At 40.3% G+C, this 26,262-nt stretch overlaps 1 protein-coding gene across 3 annotated transcripts in view; it reads left to right on the top strand.

The window, feature by feature from the left end:
* LNPEP (leucyl/cystinyl aminopeptidase) overlaps positions 1-16,504 on the top strand; it is a 55,474-nt gene extending 38,970 nt beyond the window's left edge. For 2 of the 3 annotated variants that reach the window (XM_014953806.1, XM_014953807.1), the window contains 9 exons: positions 913-1,073; positions 4,610-4,698; positions 5,244-5,424; positions 6,162-6,318; positions 7,726-7,910; positions 8,558-8,719; positions 9,564-9,704; positions 12,804-12,885; positions 13,847-16,504. In XM_014953806.1, coding sequence (XP_014809292.1) covers positions 913-1,073; positions 4,610-4,698; positions 5,244-5,424; positions 6,162-6,318; positions 7,726-7,910; positions 8,558-8,719; positions 9,564-9,704; positions 12,804-12,885; positions 13,847-13,978 — 1,290 coding nt within the window. In that variant the 3' untranslated portion in view covers positions 13,979-16,504. Of the gene's footprint in view, positions 1-912; positions 1,074-4,609; positions 4,699-5,243; positions 5,425-6,161; positions 6,319-7,725; positions 7,911-8,476; positions 8,720-9,563; positions 9,705-12,803; positions 12,886-13,846 lie in introns of those variants that run through there. The other variant, XM_014953808.1, reaches the window with a different exon arrangement.
* Positions 16,505-26,262: the final 9,758 nt, after the last annotated feature.

Genomic DNA, 26,262 nt, shown 5'->3' with positions numbered 1-26,262 from the left:
GATAACCTGTGCAATAGTGTGCATGGTCAAGTCCACCCCTCAGTCATGAGCATATCTAGATGTTGCATCTCTTCCTTGATGGCTTGAGGTATCACGAGCCCATCAAGCTGTGAATTCACCCTTATGTTGCAAGTCCAAATCCACCTGAGCCACTTCAATTCCAGCATCCCAATCCACCTGCTGGTTGTTTTGACGTTCCTCAGTGGCCTGACTCTTGGGTACATGAGTGTCTCTATGATGTACTCTCACAACCAGATTCTCTCTCTGGGCAGCAATATCTTGCCCAGATCAGCAGCCCAGGAAGGTTTTCCTCTGCCCTGACAGTTGCTCTGTTTCCACTTCTTAATCACCCCCAAAGAGTACTTGCCACCATCCATGAATCAGTTTAGAGATAAAGTACTGGCCATTTTTCTCATTCAGCAACATTTAGAGCCAGCTGGATGGCTTTCACATCTGCAAACTAGCTCAATGCATCTTGTCCTTCAGCACCTTCTGCACCTTGTGGTGTAGGACTCCACACAGCAGTCTTCCCTTTGTGATGTTTTCCCACAATCTGGCAGGACCCATCAGTGAACAGGGTATATTTCTTCTCATTCTCTGGTAGTTTTTTACATGGCGGGGACTTTTCTGCACGTCACCTCCTCCTCTGGTAATATTCCAAAATCCTTGCCTTCTGGCCAGTCCCTGATCACTTCCACAGTTCATGGATGACTTAACCATTTCCCATTTGAGTTCACTGTGTGATCAATGCAGTCTGCTTACTCCATGTAGCATTAATTGCATGATGTGTGGCAGGGACCCATTGTTTATAGATGCAGAATCCTGCTACTACGTATGTGGTAAGTTGAAGTGGAAGATTTACAAATGTTTTCTATTTGCTATATTCTTGTTATGTTATGATTGTTTTTGCAGATTACCAATGGAACTTTGGATGTAAAAAAGTTGATGAAAACATGGATTCTGCATAAAGGATTTCCTTTAGTCACTGTTGTCCGAAAGGGAAAAATTATTTCTGTACAGCAAGAGAAATTTTTGTATCGCGTGGAAACGGAAAATTGGACATCAGATGCAAGGTTATTACCATCTTAATTACTTTTTATCCATTAAAATCTACCTTCTTGTGTCTTGTACATCTTTCTCACTTGTATTCTGGGGTTCTAGTGTTTTTCTTGAAGGCTGCTAGTAATAGAGAATTTCACAGATTTGACAGATTCACAGATTCGACAGAGTTGGAAGGGACCCCTAGAGAACATCTACCTCAACTCCCCTCCTAAGCAGGATTGCCCAGACCACATTACTCAGGACTGCATCCAGGCAGGTCTTGAAAATCTCCAGAGAAGGGGACTCCACAACCTCCCTGGGCAGCCTGTTCCAGGGCTCTGTCACCCTCATCGTAAAGAAGTTTTTCCTCATATTTGAGTGGAACTTCCCATGTTCCAGCTTGTGCCCGTTGCCCCTCATCCTATCGCTGGAAACCACTGAAAAGTGTCCAGCTCCATCATCCTTCAACTCACCCTTTAGGAACTTGTAAACATAGATGCGGTCTCCCCTCAGTCTTCTCTTCTTGAGGCTAAAGAGCCCCAGCTCTTTGAGCCTTTCCTCATAAGGGAGATGCTCTAATCCCTTAATCATCCTAGTTGCCCTACGTTGGACTCTCTCCAGTAGTTCCCTGTCTCTCTTGAGCTGGGAAGCCCAGCACTGGACACAATATTCCAGTTGTGGCCTCACCAGTGCAGAGTAGAGGGGATGAATGACCTCCCTCGACCTGCTGGCCACACTTCTCCTTATGCAGCCCTGGATTCCATTGGCCCTCTTGGTAACAAGGGCACATTGCTGGCTCATGGAGATCCTGCCATCCACCAGGACTCCCACATCATTTTCCTCTGTAGTACTTCCCAGAAGATCCACCCCTGACCTATATTGGTGCCTGGGCTTCTTCCTCCCCAGGTGCAGGACCTTACATTTGCCCTTGTTGAACCTCATTAGATTCTTCTCTGCTCAGCTCTCCAGCCTGTCCAGGTCACACTGGATGGCGGCACAGCCCTCTACGATGTCGGCCAGCCCTCCCAGTTTGGTATCATCAGTGAACTTGCTGAGGATACACTCTGTCACCTTGTCCAGGTCATTTATGAATATGTTGAGCAGGACTGGGCCGAGTATTGACCCCTGGGGGATGCCGCTGGTTACAGGCCTCCAATTTGACCCTGCTCCATTAATGACAACCCTCTGAGTTCTGTCACACAGCCAGGACTCAATCCACCTCACTGCCCCCTCATCTAGCCCACAACTGGCACAGAAATTCACACATCTAATAACTGCCTGAAGATCCATGTCTATTTCCACTAAAGCAACTGGTAAAAATCTGTGATGTCCTTTGTAAGCTGAGTTTCTTATTTGCATGCTTTCCTGAAACTTTTAAGTTGAGATGATGAGTTGTGGTAAATAGCAGAGTGAATTCTTCTGGTTTTTAATACCAAAAGGCAGATCTCACAGGTAAAGTTTTCTTTTAATTTCAGAAAATGTTGTGTGGTTAATAAGAAGCTGAAGATATGCAGGTTGCAGAAGTTTGCAGATTTACAGATGTGTATGTCTTACTTTAGAGTCTCTACTCCTTCCTATTCAGTGTATATCTTGGGCTTTGTTAGAGGAAAGTAGAGAAGCTAGAATCAAAGCTTTCTTGTCTTAAAAATTTTAAGATGGCACTAATGCATGACAGCAGATAGCTGAATAAATCAGAGAGGCAATATCCATTGTACAAAAAACTAAAAGAGAAATACATATGCAAATGATGTTTTAACAAAGATGTGGCAGTTGCTGATTGTAAAAATTAATTTTCTGTAAATATGTCTTATATCAATGAACCTTGTTGTATTTTGTAACAAACAAAACTACTTAATTTTGAATTCTTTTGAGATTTTCATGGTTTTATCCAGTTGTTTGAAGTCTTAAGAGAAATGGGGTCCTTCACATCATCTTGCAAAATCAGGCCTGTGAAAGGAATTTGTCTCTTGAAATGTTGGAGGTTACAGGGTTTTGTTTTATTTTTGTTATTTGTTGTTGAAAGGTAAGGGAAAAAAGGAAGGATCCTTAGGCTTAATTATTCTTCTGTTGCTAGTGGATGTCAATTTGAGAAATGCATGAAAAGCTTTTGGAGAAGAGTGCTCTCTGTGAGTCATACATGGCAAAATTGGAATGCATATGTGCAACTTGTTTCATCTTAAAGCTGTGTTTTCTCTACATAATCAAATCCTTATCATCATTATGAGCCACAATAGTATTTATTCTTCCAGTTTGCTGAATACTGGCTGAATTTCTGATTCAGCCAGAGATTTCCTGTACATATGGCTTTGGACAAGCTACTCAGCATGCTGGAACTGAGGAAGAAGTACTAGGAAATGTGATGTCCCTCATGGGTCCATATAGGGACCAGCACTGTTTGCATGTCTTCATCAATGACATAAACAGTGTGATCAAGTACACCCTCAGTGAGTTTGTACATGACGCCAAGCTGAGTGGTGTGGTTGACATGCCTGAGGGACAGGATGCCATTCAGAGGGACCTGAACAAGCTAAAGAAGTGGACCCATGCGAACCTCAAGAGGTTCAATAACGCCAAGTCCTCCACCTGGGTCAGGGCAAGCCCTGGTGTCAATACAGCATGGGGGATAAAGGGATTGAGAGCAGCCCTGCTGAGAATGACTGGTGGATTAAAAACTGGACATGAGCCAGCAATGTACAGTTACAGACCAGAAAGCCAATTATATCCTGGGCTGCACCAAAAGAAGTGTAGCCAGCAGGTTGAGGGAGGTCATTCTCCCCATCCACTCTGCTCTGATGAGACCCTACCTTGGGTACTGCATCTGGTTGTGGGAACGCTCAGTACAAGAAAGACATGGACCTGTTGGAGTGGATCCAGAGCAAGGAAAATCACAAAAATGATCAGAAGGATGGAACACCTCTCCTATGAGGGCAGGCTAAGAGAGTTGGTGTTATTCAGCATGGAGAAGAAAAGGCTCCAGAGATGCCTTATTGTGGCCTTCCAATATTTAAAGGGGGCTTATAAGAAAGATGGGGACAAACTTTCTAGCTGGGTCTGTTGCAATAGGACGAGGGGTGATGGTTTTAAACTAAAGGAGGGTAGACTCACAATAGATATAAGGAAAACATTTTTTATGATGAAGGTGGTGAAACACCTGAAAAAGTTGCCCAGAGAGGTGGTAGAGGCCCCATCCCTGGAAACATTCAAGGTCAGGTTGGAAGGGATTCTGTGCAACCTGATCTAGTTGAAGATGTCCCTGCTTATTGTAGAGGGGTTGGACCAGATGACCTCTAAAGGCCCCTTCCAACCCAAACCTGTCTACAATTCTATGAAATTTTCCCACATGTCAACATTATGGGAATAAAAAAATAATTACTGTACATGCTGTAAATATATTCTTTTATCATATTCTGGTTATATGAGTGAATTTTATACTTTATTATTTTACACAGCATGCTGTGGTTCTAACACTACTAATATATTAAAATGTTTAAATTTAAAAACAAACCAAATCCTTCAGGACAAATAATATGTGTTTAATATGTCAGTAAACATTTGCTCTCCTTTGCAGTTACCTGTGGGATATTCCTCTCACCTACATAACTAGTAGCTGCAACTTTACCCATTGTACTAATGCATATTTACTGGACCAAAAGTCAGGTATGTGACTCAATAATTCTGTAGCAAGTTACTTAAATGTTACAGATTAGTAATCTTTCTAAGTGCACACTTGCATAAGATATGAAAATGAAAGCATATGTAGTACAAAATAATTACACAGATCTGGAGCCAAGCACTGCTGATAGTGTCATCACTAGAGAGTTGGTCTTCCCGGTCCATGCACAAAACCTCTTAAACTGCTTGTCTTTTAGAGAGTGAGTAATGGGAGAGTTGCTCACTGAAAACTGAGGAAGTCACTTCCTACTGAAATATTATTTATTTTTTTTAATGGTGTAAGAATTTTTTGCATCTGGAATACATTAAGAGCAAATCATGATACTGGTTATTCAATCAGATGTAAGAAGAAGTACAACCTGGAATTTTGGGGCCTTCTTGTGGAACCCTTGTACTGGCTATTCCTTCTTCATAATAGGGGGAACTAGTGAGTGGAAAGGGATTTATTGATTCTCTGGAACTAGTCTGCTTCATTTGATTTGGGTTGCTAAATTTTTATTTCTGCTGCTAACTGATTGTCTGCCCATTAGCTGTCATTGAACTTCCAGAAGAGGTGGAATGGATAAAATTCAATGTGGACATGAACGGCTATTACATGGTACACTATGCTGAGGACTGGAAAACGCTGATTGATCTGTTGAAAAAGAACCACACTGCTTTGAGTCCTAAAGACAGAGCCAATTTGATTAACAATATCTTCAACCTTGCAGGGTAAGACTTCTATATTAGAAAACATAGTTAATATCTGTTTAAAGTTTTTTCCAAGTGAAAGAAGATCTGACTTAGATTCTAGAGAACGCTGCTTCAGAGAAGTTTTGATTCAGTCTCTATTAGCCTATTGAAACTGTTTACTAATAATTTTTTTAAGTTATTTCAGTGATGCTTCCATATCGGTCTTAGATGCTATATCTCCCTGTTCTTTATAGCAGCATTCATTTATTTGCATCCCAAAGAGCCACGTGATAGCTTCCATTTCTGGAAGATGCTGTTTTCTTTAGCGTCTGATAATCTGCCTAGCATAGTGTTTTCCTGTACTCTGTCAATGACAGAAGTAGGCTATTTGCCTCTCAATTTTTTATTTGCTTCCTCTCTTGTCTTTCACCACTGCTGTCAGACCAGGTGAGGCTGAGTGTTCTGGGTGACCTCTTTGTCATCTGCTTCCTTTATCAGAGTATCTTCATTTATGATAAATATTTCCAGACATTATTGTCACACTTCCTTACCTATTTTCATTTTTGTTAACTGAAGGCATGTTAGTGGCCATTGTTGCTTTGTTGCTATCTCACTCATGCTACAATATAAAAAACTCTACATCAAAAATGTTTATGTTACTCCCTCTATTCACCTATTCCTCTGTTAATGTAATGGAGAGCACCACTTCTGATCTTGTTTCAGGGAGTGCTTCTGATTTGGAAGCCATTTTAATGTTTGTGTTCATTGACCTATAGTCTAGGAAAAGAGTCTCTGGAAAAGGCCTTTGACCTGATTGAATACCTTACCAAAGAGAGCAGCACTGCACCACTCACTCAAGCTTTGTTTCAGCTGAGTCTTATATACAACCTTTTAGAGAAAAATGGTGAGCAACAACTGGCAGCACGAGTCATGGTATGCCTTATTGTTCTTTAAATTATAACTTGACATAATTAACTGTTATGTCCTTTATAGTTACATAATCTTTTAAAGTGTTGACTGTTGAACATATTCAGTTATCTCACTAAATGGGATGGAGATTCTAGATAGTTGCCAGTCTTGTATGCTTCTGTTAAGTAGTAATGATCTCTTATTGAAATGCTAAAATTTTTTGAATCAACTTCCCCCCTATGCACTCCCCTTCCTGCCTGCAGTGTTTTGTAGCATTACACAGAGAGTGTAATGCAGCGAGAACACAGTGGTGTCTGGAGATTTACTACAGTGGCTATAAAGGTCAATGTAGTACAGATATGTAATAAAACAGAGTCCATGACATTTTTCTAGTACAAAAGATTTATTTACAAAATTACTAGAGTGGCTGGAGATCATAGATCTAATTGCTTTGTATAGAAGCAATGGAAAAAAACCCACTATTTTCTGTAAAAATAGGAATGTATGAATGGTTGTTATTGTCCCCCCATTCCAGCTGTACAGTAGATTAACATGATACAGTTATACAGGCTTAGCAATGAACTCAACATTGTAGCCTCAGTTCTTGCTGAGGAAATGTATTTAATTTCTCTGTTTACCTTCTTGTTATGAAAACTTGTCTATATTAATCTGCATGCTTAAAATGATCCTTGGTGCTTTACATTGTAACTCAGCAAAGTGATTTATTATAGAAGGAAAACAATTAAATGATTAGATAAAATAGCAGGTGGTTTTCTTTATACTAGGTAAGGGAAATTAGTGAGTGCTTAAGGAAACTTATAAAAAAACACTACTATAATAATCTTCTTTATTTAGTATTTATTCAAATGTTTTACAGAACTACTGTAATAAACAGTCCAAGCTATGGTTTGCAATGCAGTGTCTATGAGGTTATATTTAAGTTTAAGTGTTTCAGCTGAGATGGGGTAACTGGTCAGGCACCTAGCTGTGGTTTTGGCAAGCTACAAAACTACAACCATGAATCGTGTTCAGCCTATAGATAGAGGTTGACTTGTTTGTGCTGAACAAAACTGTATTAACTGTCACTTGATGGAATTAAAAGCAATTAAACATACAGGAGTTGGAGTTAGTTGTTGTAGTAAGCTGACTACATACAAGTCTGAACTGTAGCTCGAAGAGTAGTCTTCAGTTTCCATGTTCAATGTAAGACATAAATGTGGTCCATCTTTCAGATCTATGTGTTATCTGATATTTATTCACACAGATAAGAAATGGTATGTAAATGTCAATTGGAATAGGTAGATGAAAACCTACTATGTTTAACTTCCATGGTTCTAAAACTCTTTTTTTTTTTTTTTTTTTAATTAACTTTGTATATAGAAAATCCTGTTGGGAAGAATTAGCTACTGCTAATAATTTTTCCTCCTTTAGCATAGAATAGAGCACCTGCTTGGTGATAAAATTGATCAACAGCGTTGGACCGATGATGGGACCTTGTCTGAAAGAGAACTACGGTCAACACTGCTAACTTTTGCCTGTATCCATGATATAAGAAACTGTAGTACAACTGCCACTGAGATGTTTGAGAAGTGGGTGAAGTCTAATGGAACAATGAGGTACCACAAGAACTGGGCTTCCACTTTCTGGGGGAAAACCCCCAACAAATAAATTTAAAAATCCCCACACCACCAACAACAATTGAATATTGGTAAAGCTATTGCTCTTTTGCAAAGCTATTGCCTTTTACTGATTATCATGTAGAAATAATTACAGTTAAGATGAGAGAGAGAACTGTGCTAGAATTTAAGACTTCATCTGCAGTCTCATTAAGCGTGACTGCCACAGATTGCTTCCATCTACATTGCCTAAGCAGCATACTCAAGGAGGATTACTTAGCAGCAATGCCAGAACATACCTTTTTATCTTGCAGAATTTATTCTACTCTGGTTTCATGTGCATTTTTGAGCCACAGAAGATTACTCAGATTTTTGGTACAATTTACTGTGCTTTGATGTGGCTAACATGATTTGCTTTTTCTCAGTGACTTAAAGCCATTTTGCAGGACTGGCATGAATTCAGTCCTGCAAAATTACAATTGCTACAGAATTAAATTGCTTAAAAGACAGGCATCTCTTTCAAGCTAATCTTTTCATTTTGTGACTTCTCTTCTTTCTTTTCTCAGATGAGCATTATTATGTCCCCCTTTTGTTTGTTTGTTTGTTGTTTTGTTTTGTTTTGTTATTGGTTTTGTTTTTCCCTGTAGTCTGCCTAGTGATGTTATGAAAGCCATATTTACAGCTGGAGCCAAATCTAGTGATGGCTGGGAATTCCTCCTACAGATGTACTTCTCTTCAGTTTCTGAAGCAGAGAAAAGCAAAATGATTGAAGCCTTGGCCAGTACAGATGATGTCAGAAAGATGATCTGGTATGTAGGACCCAAAAAGTTGTAAGTTGTGTAAATAAAAAGCATTATAATATTTGAAAAAATGTATTGCCTTTTTGTATCATAGAAAAAAATTCTGGTTCCTAAGGGGAATCTGTCCACGTGTTTACTACAAGTTGCCATAAACATGAAAAACCTGATAGTCATCACTTTAAAATAATCTGTGTATTACAGATTATTTCAGCCACAGATTTGGCTGAAAGGGCCAAATTCTGAATAAGCATAAAGAGAAGAAAATTGAACTTAAAGTCTTTGCACTACTGGTAACACAAAATTGCAGATTTTTTGGTAAAGGTAACAAAATTGAACATTGTCTTATGGGATCTTACAACATTGAACTAGATACCTTTATAACCAAGATGATAGCTTGTTGGGATTTCGGGGAACTTGGTTTTTTTTTTCCTTTTGGTGAAATTTTGACTTTATATTATGCTCCAACACCTCTCTAGGTACCAAATTGCAGTACTGTGTGGAGGATACCAAGGTTGTCCTGCTAGGTGATTCTTGTTACAGCTTTGCTCTCTTAAATTTTCAATGTGTTATGTTTTCAAGTTGATAGAATTTAGTTCATCTTTTCCAGCAACAATGAACATTCAGATACTTGATTTAGACTAAGCTAAGGCCACTCTGATACTTGGAAACTAAAGCTAAATGGTTATACGTACAGTGGTTATAAAATGGAGCGTCAGTGCTCCAGATGCCAGAAGATGCTTGTTGTTTGATCTATTATATAATCTTTTCCATCTAATTCAGGAGTATCAGGAGAATCATGTGAAGATATGAATAAATGTTTTTTTTGTCCCTTTTCTTATGCTTTGTCTTTTAGGCTAATGCAGAACAGCCTTGAAGGAGAAGTCATCAGGGCACAAGAGCTTTCTCATATCATAGCCACTGTTAGCCAGAGTTTGCCTGGGTATTTGCTGGCCTGGGACTTTGTCAAAGAGAACTGGAAAAAGCTTACACGAAAGTAAGGCTTTTATGTAGCTGAAACTTCACACTCACAGTGGCAAAAGTACCTGTTTGTTTCTTTCAAGCACAAGATAATAAGTTCTTGCATTCCTATAAGAAGATTTGTATTAAAATTGTAAAGCTTGTTTTAAAATCTGATTTTACAAATATAACTTAGAACATAAACATTGAAGTCTTATCAATAGTTGATGGGACTTTGGAAGCTCCTAGAGCCTCACAGTGATTCTAAAAAATCATGATCTGAATTTCTGTTAAAATGATGCTGTCTCTAAGATAATTGCTGCAGATGTGGGATGTTTATGTGGATCAAATGCATTCAAAAGCAGGCCCAGGGAATTCAATCAGCATGTATTTTTTTTCCTTGCCTTTTAACATCAATCCCAAAACCAAATAAACAAAAAATCCTACTTGCTTTAGAAATACATGTTCTTCTTAACTGACCGTTAAGGGTACTCAGGAGGATAGCTGATCTGCATATCTTCAGAAAGCTAACAGTACATGAAAAACTGTTTCTAAACCCTACTTTTGATTTGGAACAGTTTCACATTGCTAAAAAAGCTTCTTATGGATGAAAATTTCTGCTCTAGGAAGTTCTTAATAACCATTATTACAAAATTACTTTGCTTGAAATTAAATCTGGTTGCAAATTCAATTACTGTAGAGTATCATAGGGTTTATGAGAGGGAGGTCCCGCTTAACCAACTTGATCTCTTTCTATGACCGTGTGACCTGTCTTCTCAATGTGGGGAAGGCTGTGGACGTTGTCTACCTGGACTTTGGTAAGGCCTTTGGCACCATCCCCCACAGCGTTCTCCTGGAGAAGCTGGCAAATCGTGGAATAGACAAGGGTACTCTTCACTGGGTAAAGAACTGACTGGATGGCCATGCCCAGAGAGTTGTGATTGATGGGGTGAAATCTGGTTGGTGGCTGGTCACCAGTGGTGTCCCCCAGGGCTCAGTTTTGGGGCCAGTCTTGTTTAATATCTTTATTGATGATCTGGTTGAGAGAATTGAGTGTACCCTCAGTAAGTTTGCAGATGACACCAAACTAGATGGGAGTGTTGATCTGCTTGAGGGTAGGAGGGCTCTACAGAGGGACCTAGACGGGTTGGATCAATGGGCCAAGGTCAATGGGATGAGGTTTAATAGGGCCAAGTGCTGGGTCCTGCATTTTGGTCACAGCAACCCCAGGCAACACTACAGGCTTGGGGAAGGGTGGCTGGAAAGCTGTCCAGCACTGGTGAGACCTCACCTTTAGTGCTGTGTTCAGTTCTGGGCCCCTCACTACAAGAAGGACATTGAGGTGCTGGAGCGTGTCCAGAGGAGAGCCACCAAGTTGGTGAGGGGTCTAGAGAACAAATCATATGAGGAGAGGCTGAGGGAACCGGGCATGTTTAGTTTGGAGAAGAGGAGGCTGAGGGGAGACCTCATTGCCCTCTACAACTACCTGAAAGGAGGTTGTAGAGAGGTGGGGGTTGGCCTCTTCTCCCAAATGAATAATGACAGGACCAGAGGAAATGGTCTGAAGCTGCAGCTGGGACGTTTAGATTAGATGTGAGGAAGAATTACTTTCCTGAGAGGGTGGTCAGGCACTGGAGCAGCCTGCCCAGGGAGGTGGTGGAGTCACCATCCCTGGAGGTATTTGAGAAATGTGTAGACATGGCACTTCAGGGCATGCTCTAGTGCCCGAGATTGTTGGTTTGTGTTTGTTTGTGATTTGGGGATTTTTTTGGTCTTTGTTGGTTGGTTTTTTGTTGTTTTTTTGGGTTTTTTTTGTTTGGTTTTTTTTTGTTTGGTTTTTTTTTTTGTGCTTGGAGTCAATGATCTCAAAGGTCCCTTCCAACCATGAAGATTCTGTGATTCATAGAATCATAGAATCGTAGACTGGTTTGGGTTGGAAGGGGCCTTTAGAGGTCATCTGGTCCAACCCCTCTACAATAAGCAGGGACATCTTCAACTAGATCAGGTTGCACAGAATCCCTTCCAACCTGACCTTGAATGTTTCCAGGGATGGGGCCTCTACCACCTCTCTGGGCAACTTTTTCAGGTGTTTCACCACCTTCATCATAAAAAATGTTTTCCTTATATCTATCCTTTAGTTTAAAACCATCACCCCTTGTCCTATTGCAACAGACCCAGCTAGAAAGTTTGCCCCCATCTTTCTTATAAGCCCCCTTTAAGTATTGGAAGGCCACAGTAAGGTATTCCTGGAACTTTTTCTTCTCCATGCTGAATAACACCAACTCTCTCAGCCTGCCCTCGTAGAAGTGTTACAGAATTGTAGAATGATTTCGGTTGGAAGTGATCTTAAAGACAATTTAACTCCAACCTCCCTGCCATGGGAAGGGGCACCTCCCACTGGACCAGGTTGCTCAAAGCCCCATCCAGCCTGGCCTTAAACACCTCCAGGAAAGGGGCATCCAGAACTTCTCTGGGCAACCTGTTCCAGTGTCACCACCATCACAGCAAAGAATTTCTTGCTGTATCTAATCTAAATCTCCCCTCTTTCAGTTTAAAACTGTTACCCTTGTCCTATCACTACACTTCCTCATATACAGTCCCTCCAGTAGGCCCTTCCTGAGTTCCGTCCTTCTGGCCATTTTTGGTCACCCCCCTCTGGACCCGGTCCAACAGGTGCATGTCTTTCTTCCAACAGGTCCGTGTGCTGGGGTCTCCCACAGCTGGATGCAGTAGCCCAGGTGGGGTCTCACCAGAGTAGAGTAGAGGGATAGAGTCACCTCCCTCAATCTGCTGGTCACGCTTTTTTTAATGCAGCCTAAGATATGGTTTACAATCCATATCACAAATACAAATCTTGGTATTCAGTTCTTTACTATTTGAACTGTGATAGAAGTTTGAAAATTTTTCATTTCTTTTGCTCTTAATTTCAATGTTTAGAGGGTTTAGGGAACTAGAGGCTTGGACATCTAGCACCTTGTATCTCTTTTGAAAAATGAGATATGTAAACTTGAACTTATTGCTTTTAGTTCTTTTCAACTACTAAAACAAAAAAGCAGAAATAAGAACGTGTACATATACTGAACCTGCATCTTAAAGTGGCTCCTTGTTAAAAATAACTTCTTTGTTTGTATTTCAGGTTTCACCTAGGCTCATATACTATCCAGAATATCGTTGGTTGGTCAACTTCTCAGTTTGCAACAAAGGTGCATCTACTTGAGGTTGGTTACTTAATATATGAGAAAGGGTTATTTTCTAGTGCCAATTTCATTTAATTGAGGGATGATGAAAACACGTTATTTCTGTCCTTGAGGCCCTTCTGCAAGGATATACGCCTTTGTATTGCTTTCTATGCTTCACATTTTTCAAACACAGCAAATAAACGTATTGAAAGTTACGTACTGAGTCTGTGGCAGGGTTGAACCCAATTATGTTTATTCTGTTTTGTTTTCCTGTTCACTGGAACACACTCTCTCCCAAAATAATGATTTAGTCTAGATTTTGTAAACAAGCTATAATTTCTGCATCTGCATCTGGAATGTGAGGGAGTGCCATAAAAATTGCTTTATGTTATTTTTGCCGTCAACAATCCCGAGGATCTATTGTGGAGGTTGAGTATCAGCTTAGAGCTTGTTAATAGCCATTAGAAATGTCTGTTGTCTTCCCTAACAAGGCCTTGAAGTTAATATGTCAAGAATGGTTTACGGCCTGGTCTAATGTTTTCATTTGGATAATTTGGTAGAGATAGCTGTTTACAGTTTGATTTATAGTATTTTAGGTGTTAGCATTGACAATTGTAATGATGAGTGGGTGTGGAGATCATTCCAGAGTGCTGAAAAGGGTTGATTGCAACAATCAGTTCTTTGTCACAGAACAAAACTCCTTTTCCAGAACTTTGAGTACTCTGTGATTGCTCTGTGATGAATATGATAAGTGAATGTCTGTTTATTGGTGAAATAATTTATTGAAATAAAATTATTTACTGCTGTAATTCCCATTAAAAATCCTTTCCTTGCATTTTGGGGACTTCTGTCAGAGGTTTGCTTACTGCCTAGATACCAGTGATTCTTGTGAATGGATTTCCTCCGACATCTGCGTAGCCTTTACTTCTGGACCTATTTGTTTGGCCAGTGTTGATCATACTTAACATTTTCTTTTTCTTTCTTTTCTCTTGCTATGCAGGTGAAGTCATTTTTTGAGTCAAAATCAGAGGAGAGTTCTCAACTGCGTTGTGTAAAAGAGGCAATTGACACAATTCAGCTCAATATCCAGTGGATGGAGAGGAACTTAGCAAAGCTACAACAACTGCTGTAGCGTGCATAATGTTGTGGTGTGTCAGCCATTTAGGAGCTCTGTGGGCAGTTGCTGTGTTGCTTTTACAAAACCCAGGGTGAAACCAGGCATCACTGCAGCATTTTTTGCACTATTAGGGAGTCTAGATAGCTCAGGGCATGTTTCAGATAAATTTTTATTTTCCTTGGAGCATTTATGAGCAAGATGTAAGTATTTATTCTGAAACTGTTTTCATCTGTAGACCAAACATCTGCACAAATGATTAAATATAATTTTATATTTGAAACATACGCCCTTTCAGTTGGACCTGTGTTGTAGTTTCTTAGCAGTGGATTAATATTGACAATCAGGTTCAGAAAGAAAGAGTTAACATGAACTGTTATTTCTTTGCAGATTGCTTGATGAGCGGTAGGTTTTTTTAATGCAAAACTATAGGTAGTTGCCACATCTGTAGATATAGAAGCTGTTGTGAAACAAAATCATACTTCAGATACATAACTAGTAGTGGATCTTATAAAGTACACCAGTTTGAGGTGAAATAAATAAGGTTCCACTTTCATTTAAGTTTGGATTTCTATTTGCAAAGTACTCTTTAGAAATTACACACAGAAAAAATAAAAACCTCATGGTAATAGTATACACTTTGATTTATAAAGCGGCTGAATAGTAGTATGGAAAAGAAAAACCAGATAGCAAACCCAAGTGTTTTCAAGATGGGATTTTCAGAAACACTGATGTGACCTTGGAACTTTTGCTTTGAATTTATTATACATTTTTGAGATTCTCATCATTAATCATTGAACTGTAACTGATTTTGCTGTATTGATCTATAGGCAACTGCACAAAATTGCATTTTTCCAGATTGGCTTATCTGTGAGACCAACTACTGATTTGTGCCCTTTTGACTACTGATTTTTAATTTCACCACTTGTTGCAGAGGGTCTGCAATTAATAGATATGTCAGCCACTTCATTTGAGTAAACTTTTGCTTTTTCTTGCTTGATAACTTGCATATGACAGTACAATTTGTGAACATTGCTCACTTTTCATGACATTAGCTTTAAGAAAGCGTCTCGTTTAAGTTTTAATGCTTTGTTCTTCTATTGTAAAAAAATTGTGAAACAAATCTTCAAAGGCTTTTCAAATCCTTGAAGTTCACCCATGCAGTTGTCCTGGCATTTTTGACTGGCTTCCTCTTTGTTGGGATTTATCTCTCCTAAGCTTGGAGGTGGTGATCCTTTAATATTAACTAGCTTCCTTGGGCCCCTCTTCCCTCCAGTGCTTTATCCCGTGGTACTCTGCAAAGCAGATCCCTGAAGAGGAAGTCTGCTCTCATGAAGTCCAGGGCAGTGGGCTTGCTGTGTGTCCCACTTGCTGTCCTAAGGGTCTTGAACTCCAGTATTTCATGGTCATTGCAGCCAAGGCTGCCCTTGGTCTTGACTTTCCCCGCCAGCCCCTCCTTGTTGGTGAGAATAAGGTCCAGCTGCAGTGATCATGAAATGGTGGAGTAACCTGGTGGTGTGGAAGGTGTCCCTGCCCCTGGCAGGAAGGTTGGAACTTGGTGGTCTTTAAGGTCCCTTCCAACCCAAACCATTCTATGATTTTATGATTTAAAGAAAAGGATCTAAAGCCCTAATGTACTACATCAGAAAGACGAAATGTCTACTGTGCAGTCTGCATCTCTTTCAAAAACAGTGAAAAATGCCATTTTTGAAGTATAGCGCATATATACAACACATGAAAGACTAAACATACCTTTTTATCTGGACACCTCTTTATTCATTTCACTACCAATGCACCTTTTGTGGATTTGTTGCAAGCAGATTCAGACTTGTCTTATCCAGTTACGTGATCAGTTATAAACTATGATGAAAGCACTAGCAATTAGAAGCTATACTATTTATATTAGATTAATTTCAGCTACAGTGAGTTCTGAAGGGGATAATAGTTTGAATTAGAGTTAAATTAGTGGGCTTAAAAGTTTGTCACAGGGTAATTCAAATTGAATGCCTTTTTATTTATGAAACTGCAGCATTGGCTGTTTATTTGGTTCGCAAAATTGTAAGCTATGATAGCTTAAGCCATACCATACTTTTGCCATCTTTTCATAATATCTGTCAAAACTTCTGGAAAAGAAATTCCTAATTTTTCAGCTCACAGTTGGATTGCAGATGTCATTTTTGACCTTGAAATTCTCAGAAAGAATGTTAGGCCTTAAGAGTGTGCAAACACCTGTTTGCCCAAAAGGCCCAGAAATGAATAATTTTTACATGCACTGAAGAAGGAGCTGACTGTATAAGCATTGAAAATAAATTATACTTCCTTGTAAGTCATGGAATTGGAATTGTAATTAAGTATGTTCTCGGAATTTTTGTACTACCATGTTATGGCTTCATTTCCTCCTTTATTTTACATCTTTGCAATCTCTAAAGAAATATTTGTCCCATCTTTGCTTATTTGTGTGTGTATATATGTCATCTCTTTTTCTTTCTGGTCACTTCTTCATATTAAATGAGAACTCAGTAGTAAATGATCACTTTTTTATCACTTCTATCCCCTCACATGTGTTTTACCTCATCCCTGACTGCAGTATTAATGCATATAAAATTTAAAAAGGCTGTGGAATTTGGAAGATTTACTATTTTATTCAAATGTTTTTATAATGATTATAAAGAAATATAATGAAGATGAGTTTTAGACAACAAACTATATGAAGAAAATCTGGAAAGTTGGGGATTTTGTGGAGGGACCTTCCCCCAGCAGCCCTGTCCCAGCCCCACAACCAGAGCCCAGGTTCCAAACACACTCTCACAAGGTATGGATTCGACACAGAATTGGTCAGGACCGAAAGCTGCTAGCAGCCTTTGCCTTCCTTTGGCAGCCCCCTCACAGCCCCACAAACACTGGAGATCTTCCCTTGTATACCCCTTAATCCTTACCTACTCCCTCATCAGGGTCCTGCTCCAAAATGCACAACCACCACAAAGGGCTCCCACACAGAATAGGCCAGGACTGAAAGCTGTTAGTGGCCCTCACCTTCCCTGGGGAGCCCCTTCACAGCCCCACTAACACTGTGGCTCTGTGCCTGCTGTACCACCTAATCCTCACCTATTTCCCCCAGCCTCATCAGAGCCCAGCTCCAAACACTTTCCCCCATGGGACATGGGGAGAACAGGAAGGGTACAAGTGGGAAAGAAACTCAGGGGTTGAGATAAACACAGTTTAAAATTAAAAAGAAATAGTATTTTTTTTAAAAAGAGTTGTAAGGGGAAGAAACAAACAAACAGACAGAAGCAAATGATAAAGAGAGAGGAAAATTAAAACCCAAGAAAGACAAGTGATGCAAATGAAAAGAATTGCTCGCCATCAATGGACTGATACCTATCCAGTCCTTGAACAGTGGCCCCACCCATGAACCCACACCCCCAGTTTTATTGCTGAGCATGATGCTATATGGTATGGAATATCCTTTGGCCAGTTGGGGTCAGCTGTGACAACAGTCTTCCCTCCCAACTATTTTTGCACCTTCAACATACTCACTGATGGAACAGTGTGAGCAGTAGAAAAGGCCTTGACATTGTGTAAGCATTGCTCAGCAGTAATTAAAACATCAGAGTCTTATCAACACTACTGCCAGCACATTAACTCTGCAAGCTACTATGAGGAAATTTAACTCTATCTCAGCGAAAGCCAGTACATTCTTCATCCCTTATTCCATACTAAATGGTCATGTTCAGGTCCCACATTATTGCAATACATCCTCATTAACCACCCCTTCCTCCATAAATTCTTTGTAAAATGTCCATATCCATAAAATGTTCATTGAATTCATTTAGGCTTCATCTATTATGGTATTCACTCAGGAAAGGAGAAGTGGTGCATTGCGTGAAGTTATTGGGCACCAAAACCAGCTCAAGTTGGGTCACTGCTGTACTTGCACTGCTTCTTGTGGGGTTCATCCTTCATTGGTTCGAGCAGTTTCTGCTGTAGTACTTCCTAAAACATGCAACTCAAATCAGGGGTTACAACAATATAAAGGTATATCCATTACCATCTCCACCCATAGTCCATTTGGACTAGGCCATCAGGTTTAACATCATGATGCTTTCCTCCTCTTGCCTCTAACCTGCCTTTTACCTAAGCAGTGAGAGGTTCCTGCTATAGCACTTTTGACATAAGGCAGACAGCAGTGGTGACATACAGCATCGTGTAACACTGCCATTGTACAACTCAAATAATAGATTATTTTCACCCAGGGTTGAATCACCTTGAGGTACACACTGGACTCTCCCATCCTTCTGCATTTCCGAAGTCTTTCAGCACTCAGGTCCTACAGGAAAAACAATCCCATGAGTAGGTTTGTCCTTTCCTGAGGAAGGAGTAACCCAGGCTGTGTTTCCCAACAAGTTCTTTTGTATGTGCTGCAAGAACCTTATCTCCTACAATGCTTAGGGGTTTTCACTGAGGAGGGCCAGGTTGACTGGCAGATCCTCTAGTGTTAGCTAGCCAAGTGGCTTCTGCTAAACTTGTATCTTGCCATAATTCAGCAGCCCAGGTGGGTTTATCTCTGTACTGCCATTTGGTCTGCTTCCATTGCTGCAGCCAGCCACACAGAGCGTTTGGCATCATCCGTGAATCTATACAGAGATAACAGTAGAGGACATTTTTCTCTTTCAGCAATATCTAAAGCAAGCTGGATGGCTCTTGCCTCTGCAAACTGGCTCCACTCACCTTGGCCTTCAGCAGTTCCTGTGACTTCTCACATAGGACTCCACACAGCAGGTTTCCACCTTTGATGAAAGCAAGAGGGTCCTCTATAAATCTTAACTCAATAGGAGGTTTTCCCTGACAGTTTTGACTGACTGTCCTCTGTGCAGTAAATAATAAAGTGAACCTTGCCATTGTATCCTGTTAGACCACTGTTGCATTTACTACCAAACTTTATTAAATTGTTGCTTTATATCAGTAAATATATTACTACTTCTCCTTTGCAGCTGAAGTGCATCACTACCTCCATGAGATTGTTTTGGCCATTAGGTAGGTAGGGAAGCACAAACTCCCAGGGTTGGTGGTACTGTGAAAGCACCACAAAGGGACAGTGAGGGCAAGCAACAGCTTTTGGTCCTGGCAGCTCTCATGTGGGTGCAATTGTGGGTCAATTTAGCTCCACAATTTAGAAGCTGTGCTGTCATGAGAGTAAGAAATACTCTTTTGACCCTTAAGGCACTAGGCAAGCATAGAACACAGTGTTTATTGGCCCTGAATGTGCTGCCAGGGGATAGTGATGGAGAGCAACAGCTTTATGTAATTGCGGCTTTGCTGTGGGAGCAATCGCTGGACATTTCCAATTTCCAAGTTTATGTATCTGGTTAGGCTCCAGAAATTTCAGTTCTGCAGAACTACACCTCTGTCACTAGAGAAAGTCTTAAACTGTAGTACCCTGCTGCTCAGCTTCCCCATTTATATAGAGAAGTATAAACAATGCTCATTTTACTAACTGTTCATCAGTTACATCATCATTCTGTTATCAAATAACACACATTTTCTCAGCCTCATCCACACTATGAAGGATCCTGCCTGCTTGTGGTTTGGCACAAATTAGTTTTATAGTTGCTTTTGTTTTTTTAATGCTGTTCCCTTTTTTGGAAAGAGGCTCTGATCTGAGTGTATAAAGTGACATCTCTTCTTGAGAAGACTACAACATGGTTTCTTTTTATTCTTTTTTCAATCACATTTCAATGTCTGATGTCATACATTTGGTTCCTAGCTGAAAAGTGTGGTTTCAGTTTTCCCCAGTGGAACATTTGCAGCATCTGCAAGTAGCGCAACCTATGTTGAAAAGAAAGTCTCTTGCATTTGTGTTCTGATATCTTAAATTCCTTAGTCAGTCTCTGATGATAGTCAAAATACACCTGGCTATGTTCTAATGACTTTTTTGTGCAAGAGAAAGGCATTTTCTGATTTTTCTTTTAGGAAAATCTTAATGATCTACAGTTCTGGATGGGGGATATTTATACTCCTGGGTATGATACCTTGTTAAAAAAGAGAGAAAAAAGTTATTCCAAATGTTGCCAAACCATCCTGCTCATTGTACCAGCTGTTTGTATCCTAATTACCATAGTCAAGCTCTGCATTTTACTTACTTAGTACAGCCAAATGACATTGGTGGGAATTTTTTCAATAAATATTTTAAGTTATTCACCTCCATTGTTTTATTTGAATTCCAAATTTTGTCACAAATACATTTTGTTTGACACCACTCTTTTACAATGTCCCTGTGCAGAATAAGGAATTGGTCCTGAAAAGAGGCAAATACTCTAAGCACTGCAGAATGTCTTTTTTAAAAATGTAATTAAAAAAACATGCTACTTTTGTTAGTGCCTTATTCTTTGTAATAGTGATTTGGGTCAATATGTGTGGTATATCTGTACATATAGTATGTACAGATAACCAGCTGATTATTGGTTCTAATAAACACCTACCATCCTATTATGATAGCTATTATTGAAATATAGACAAGTGTGATAAAGATGCATTCAAGATCCCAAGGAATTCTAAACCCAAAATTTATGCATTACTTAGTGACTGAATGCATTGCTGCAATGATGTAGCACTTAGTAAAAATCTAGGCTAAATGCATAAATATATTCTAATACTTTTTTCAGAGAGGAAAATAAAAAAAAATAAACAACTGAGCTCCTATCAAAAGAATTCCCTGAGACAGGGTTTCTTCCTCCCTGTGTGATGATCTTTGAATATGTAGCATCTCTGTCATCCTACAAGCTGAAGTGCCAATATGTTTTTAATCTGACACACCAAAACCTGGAGCAAAATTGGTGGACTACTAAACTGGAATTAGAATACACCTTAAAGAGATTAAAGTTATATAGCCAATCTGTGAAAAAGGGTTTTCATAAATCATGGGACCAAAATTAAGTTAAGAGCACTCAGACAATTAAGTGCATACACATCAGAATAGTTCAGGAGAATGAAAACATAAAAGAAAATGACAAAATAAAAAGTGAGTGAACAGAGAGAGACGAGCTTAAATTATTTATTTCCTTTCTGAAAAATTCTCTGAGTGCCACACACCTGTTTTATTTCTATATTAGGGCAAGGACCTACGAATACTATATACTATATACTCATTCACACAAGAGAATGTCAAAGATGCACAAAAGCTGGAAGGTTGGGGTTATACCAGGTCTAACCCTTTTCACACAAAAAAATGCGTTGAAATAGGTCAGGAATAGGACCAAGGCACGACCCCCTCAGAATTCTAGCATGTGCCCTGCTGACAGCAGCTTTGCAGTGCTTTTAAGTCAGGTCAGGATGGATTCGTTTTCAGCTACAGTAAGTGCGTTTAACTCCTTCCTTCCTCACCTGGACCTCGTTTGGATCTCGTTTGTTCCGTAGCTGCTTGGGCCGTGGTCTGGCCAGCGGTTTTTTTAACTCTCCGCTGCGGCTGCCGCGATGCGGGTTCCTTTGCCGCCCCCTCGTGGCGGGTGCGGGCCGGTGCGGGCTGAAGGCTGGCGGGGAGGGAGGGAGGGAGGGAGAGGCCCCTTCGTTCCTTCTCTGCTGCTGCTGCGGTCGCCGGGGGAGGGCCCGTTGTCCGCCTGAATGTGAGCTGTGCTCTAGGGTTTGAGAAAATAAACAGCAATAGAATACTGCGAGGGGGGTGGGGGGGAGGGGAGAGGAACCCAACAAATTGAGAAACAAAGGCCTGTCTTCAGAGGAGAGTGGTGGACCCTCGGGTCCTTTGTAGGATGTGCTTAGTCTAAAAAAAATTAGACACACCCCTCCTTTAACCACTTGACACAATTTTATGTTATGGGTGTTGTACAAGAAAATATTTAGGTTTTGGCTGGTAAGATTGCTTTGTGTTGTAGTTTTTACCATGTAATTTATCTTTTTCTTCATAATTTGTTTTTTGGGAATTCACTAGTGTCAGGGACTGGAGAAGAAAAGTCATCACGTAACATTTATAAACTAGAGTCAGTATTAGAGTTTGGAGAACAGAATGTTTAGTGTATTCCAAAAGTGTTTTTAAAAGTGGGGGAATAAAACAACTCTACTAGGTAATGACATTAAACTGGGACATATAGTATTTTTGCCATGGTAAGTAATTTCCAAGATGTACACTCCTCAACCTGGCCTGAGAGAATGCTTACACATACATTTTCCTTGAATTCAGTAGGATTTAAGCAGTTGCTTAAAGCTAGGAAAGTAGTCAGATTTGGATCAGAACAGAAACAGATCTTGGCATGGCTTTAAATTTTTTATTCCGATGGTAGTCAGCTGAAATGGCAGTCTGCTACTTGACAGTCAGTACAAACTTACATATGACACCAAGTTGATATATTGATATCCTACCAGCACATACTCATAAATTGTAGAATAGCTGCAGTAGAATACTAGCTTTGACTGGGAAAACAAGCATTTGCAGTGAGATGGAGCAGGAATTTGCTCTTAAAAACCGTACAGCTGCAATTTGCATGCAAATAAGAGCACTTATTCGTGAAGATTCTGCCAACTTAAAATTATGCTGAAAGTTGCTATATTTCACAAGTGATTTTAGAAAAACTACCTACCTTCTTAAAACTATCTAAATGATTGAACTTATTTTTTATTGCCTTTTAGTACAACTGCTCTCCCAAATCACTAAAGCATTTTGGAAAATTCTGATGATGAAATTCCCAACCTTCCTCTTCCTTTGCTATACATTGTTCCTTTCCCAAAAGTGTCCATAAATACTCTACTGGGTTCTCCCGTTATTTACTGTTAGCCTGTGGAGTTCCTGAGCACAGGCTCTGTCTTGACTCTGGCCCTCTAACAGCTGCCAGAGGGGAAATTACAGTTTCACTGAATTTCACTGAATTTTTAGAGTTGGAATGGACCATAGAGACCATCTAGTCCAACTCCCCTGCTGAAGCAGGATTGCCTAGAGCTTGTCAGAACATGTTACTCAGGACTGCATCCAGGCGGGTCTTGAAAATCTCCAAAGAAGGGGACTCCATGACCTCCCTGGGCAGCCTGTTCCAGGGCTCTGTCACCCTCACTGTGAAGAAGTTTCTCCTCATATTTGAGTGGAACCTCTTATGTTCCAACTTGTGCCCGTTGCCCCTTGTCCTCTCACCGAGAACCACTGAAAAGAGTCTGGCTCCCTCCTCCTTCAACCCTCCCTTGAGATACTTGTAGGCGTTGATAAGGTCTCCCCTCAGCCTTCTCTTCTTCAGACTAAAGAGTCCCAGCTCTCTCAGCCTTTCTTCATAAGGGAGATGCTCCAATCCTTGAATCATCTTTGTTGCCCTTTGCTGGACTCTTTCTGGTAGTTCCCTGTCCCTCTTGAATTGGGGAGCCCAGAACTGGATGCAGTATTCCAGTTGTGGCCTCACCAGTGCGGAGTAGAGGGGGAGAATGACTTCCCTCGATCTGCTGGCCACACTCTTCCCTATGCAGCCCAGGATTCTGTTGGCCTTCCTGGCCACAAGAGCACACTGCTCGCTCATTGTCATTTTACTGTCCACCAGGACCCCCGGATCTTTCTCTTCAGAACTTGTCTCCAGCAGATCCACGCCTAACCTATATTGGTGCCTGACATTCTTCTTCCCCAGGTGCAGGACCCTACACTTTTCCCTGTTGAACCTCATGAGGTTCTTCCTTGCCCTACTTCAGTGAAGTACAGAGCTGACACATTGCAAGGATCTCGCAGGGCTTCTTGCTTGAGCAGGCTACATGTTTCCACATTTTCCAGCTTGTTTTTTTTTTTTTTGTTTTTGTCTTTGTTTTTCCTTCTGCCAATGCACTCATTGAACAAGACAGAGTATAAAAGAGGAAAAGGAGAGGGAAAGTGACATTTCTGAGTTTGTCATGGGTAAAGTTACCTTGGTCACCTCAGGATTTGAAAAAGAAAGGTGCAATGAGAGTTGTGAGATGTCTATGGGCAGGGCAGAAGTTGCTCCTTCATTTATAATGTTCGGGTATGCGAGTGCTGAATTAGTATTTATTTGAACAATAAAGAACTGCAGCAGCAGTAGATGCTAAACCTCTCCATGACAAATTGCCCTACCCAAGGATAATGTACCACGGGTTACTTCAGAGATGCTTTGAAGCAGATCAGACTGCAGAATCTGCTCTAAGGACCTGGCTCTGTGTGGTTATGCTCTTCTAAATAGAAAAATTCCCTGAAATAAAAATTTCCTTATCCCTTGCCCTTTCTCATTCTCCTTTCCCTTTTCTTTCCCCTTCCCCTTCCTTCCCTTTCCTGTTCTCTTCGACTTTCCCCTTCCTTCTTTTCTCTTCTTTCTCTTTCTCTTTCTCTTTCTCTTTCTCTTTCTCTTTCTCTTTCTCTTTCTCTTTCTCTTTCTCTTTCTCTTTCTCTTTCTCTTTCTCTTTCTCTTTCTCTTTCTCTTCTTTCCCTTTTCCCTTTCCCTTTGAGCTAATCTCAAACCACAAGCTTACTAAACTAAATCTTGAAAATGGCCAGCTGTCTACATTTGCAGGCGCTCAGCTTCTCTGGGCATGTCCAATTGCAAACAGCAATGGATGGTGGTTGCAGCTATTCACATACAATCATCGCAGGACTGCCCCTAGATGGATACTTCCTGAACACAAAACCAACCCAGGCAGATTTCTTCTGGAGAACAGATGTAGTTGAAGTGAACTGAGGTGATGCACATGTGGTTTAAGTAAAGTGCTTGTGACCAGATTCCCCAGATGGTGTGACACTGACTTCTCCCTTTTGAGGCTGCTTTTCAGTGGACTTCTGCCTGGGAGCAGCTAGTCTGATCAGTAGTGGTGGTGGTGCATCCTGACCGGCAACCCTCTTCCTGACAGAGGGACTTGTCAGGACGATTTTCTAGTCGTGGAGAATGAGTTTGTGAATCTCTGCAGCTGGTCACATTTTGCAATGATCTTGATACTGCTCTAATGCTGACCACGACACACTGAATCCAAGAGTCAGAATATTTATTTATGAATGCATATTGTTAAGGTTAACACACCTAATATAAGTCATCTGGTTGTGGAAAGTAAGCACTGGACATTCTCTCCTCTGAGATATTAGGTTTTATTGAGGCAACACAGCAACTAAATTCCTGTACACAGTCATATTTTCAATGCACTACTGAAACAAGCTGGCAGACAGTTTTTGTGTTACACTGAGGTAGGGGAATAGTTAATTCATAGCAGTATGACATGCTGCATTTACAGGAGAACACGCAAATCCTGATTTGGTGTGCGTATTTTTTCCACCCACATATTTAGCTTCACAGGCAACCCAGCATATGAACCAGCCTTCCCAAAGAGGTCTCATTTCCCTCTGGGGTTTCCTCTGTGCAGATTGTGCTCTTCTTGGAAATTCTCCAAAAGGCCACTTTCAGCTCAGAAACCAATTTGCTGCAGCTGCTGCAGTAAATTGAAACTCTTGTAGCTGTGAGTTAATCTATGGGGATTCTCGTTGCATGTTGTAAGATTAGTCTTGTAGGAGGAAGCGTTGCAGAGCTTTAAGGTGGAAGGCAGAGAGTTTTATGACAGCACATAGTTGCTGTAGCACATGCAGCACAAACCTACTGTATCAGTTATCAAGATTATTTGCTTCAAATTTGGTGGACTTCTCTTTTTTAATACCTGTGGCAGTGTGGTATATGAAGTATATGGTTGGCCTTTATAGCTTCTTCTCTCTAGGCACAACTCAATGTTGAAAACACATGTATAAACGTACAGGCTGAAGCAGTGTTTTGTGTTCAGCTGTTTGGGTCTCTCTTATAAACAACTTGGTGCTTTCTCAGAACGGGAAGTGATAAAAATGATCCATAGTGAAGATGACAAAGGATGATTTTGTTGTGGAAGAAGCTGTAAGTGAATAATGTTTTAGCATATTGCTACCACTGTTAGTGGTAAATTGTTAAGGGAAAGAGCACGTGCCTTATAAAAGTAGCTGCTAGGGTAAAATAAGCACAGGGCCTTCAGTCTCCATATTTGCATGAGTTATGTTTCGTTTTAATGAGCAATGTTATAAATGCTGTCTCATCTCAATGAAAAGTGAGCTAAAATAAGAATTTGTAAATTGGCATGTCAGGTACCAAAAGTGCTATTTCTTTTTTTTCATTACTGTTGATTTTAAGGCTGTTTCTTAAGATTAAAGGCGCTGAATTTCAGAACCGTTTGTGTCAGGTATGTGGGCAAAATGTCAAAGCAGGAATCAGAAAGATCTATTTTGCTCTGAAATGGTCTGTACTGCTCAAAAGATCTGACAAGTTATTGTATCTTCATTGCACCCCATAAAAACTGCGATACCTGCAATA

Source organism: Calidris pugnax, unplaced genomic scaffold (assembly GCF_001431845.1).
Source record: "Calidris pugnax isolate Ruff unplaced genomic scaffold, ASM143184v1 scaffold250, whole genome shotgun sequence".
NCBI classification, from domain to species: domain Eukaryota; kingdom Metazoa; phylum Chordata; class Aves; order Charadriiformes; family Scolopacidae; genus Calidris; species Calidris pugnax.
Note: the sequence above shows the minus strand (reverse complement) of the source record. Positions and strands in the feature narration are given on the sequence as shown.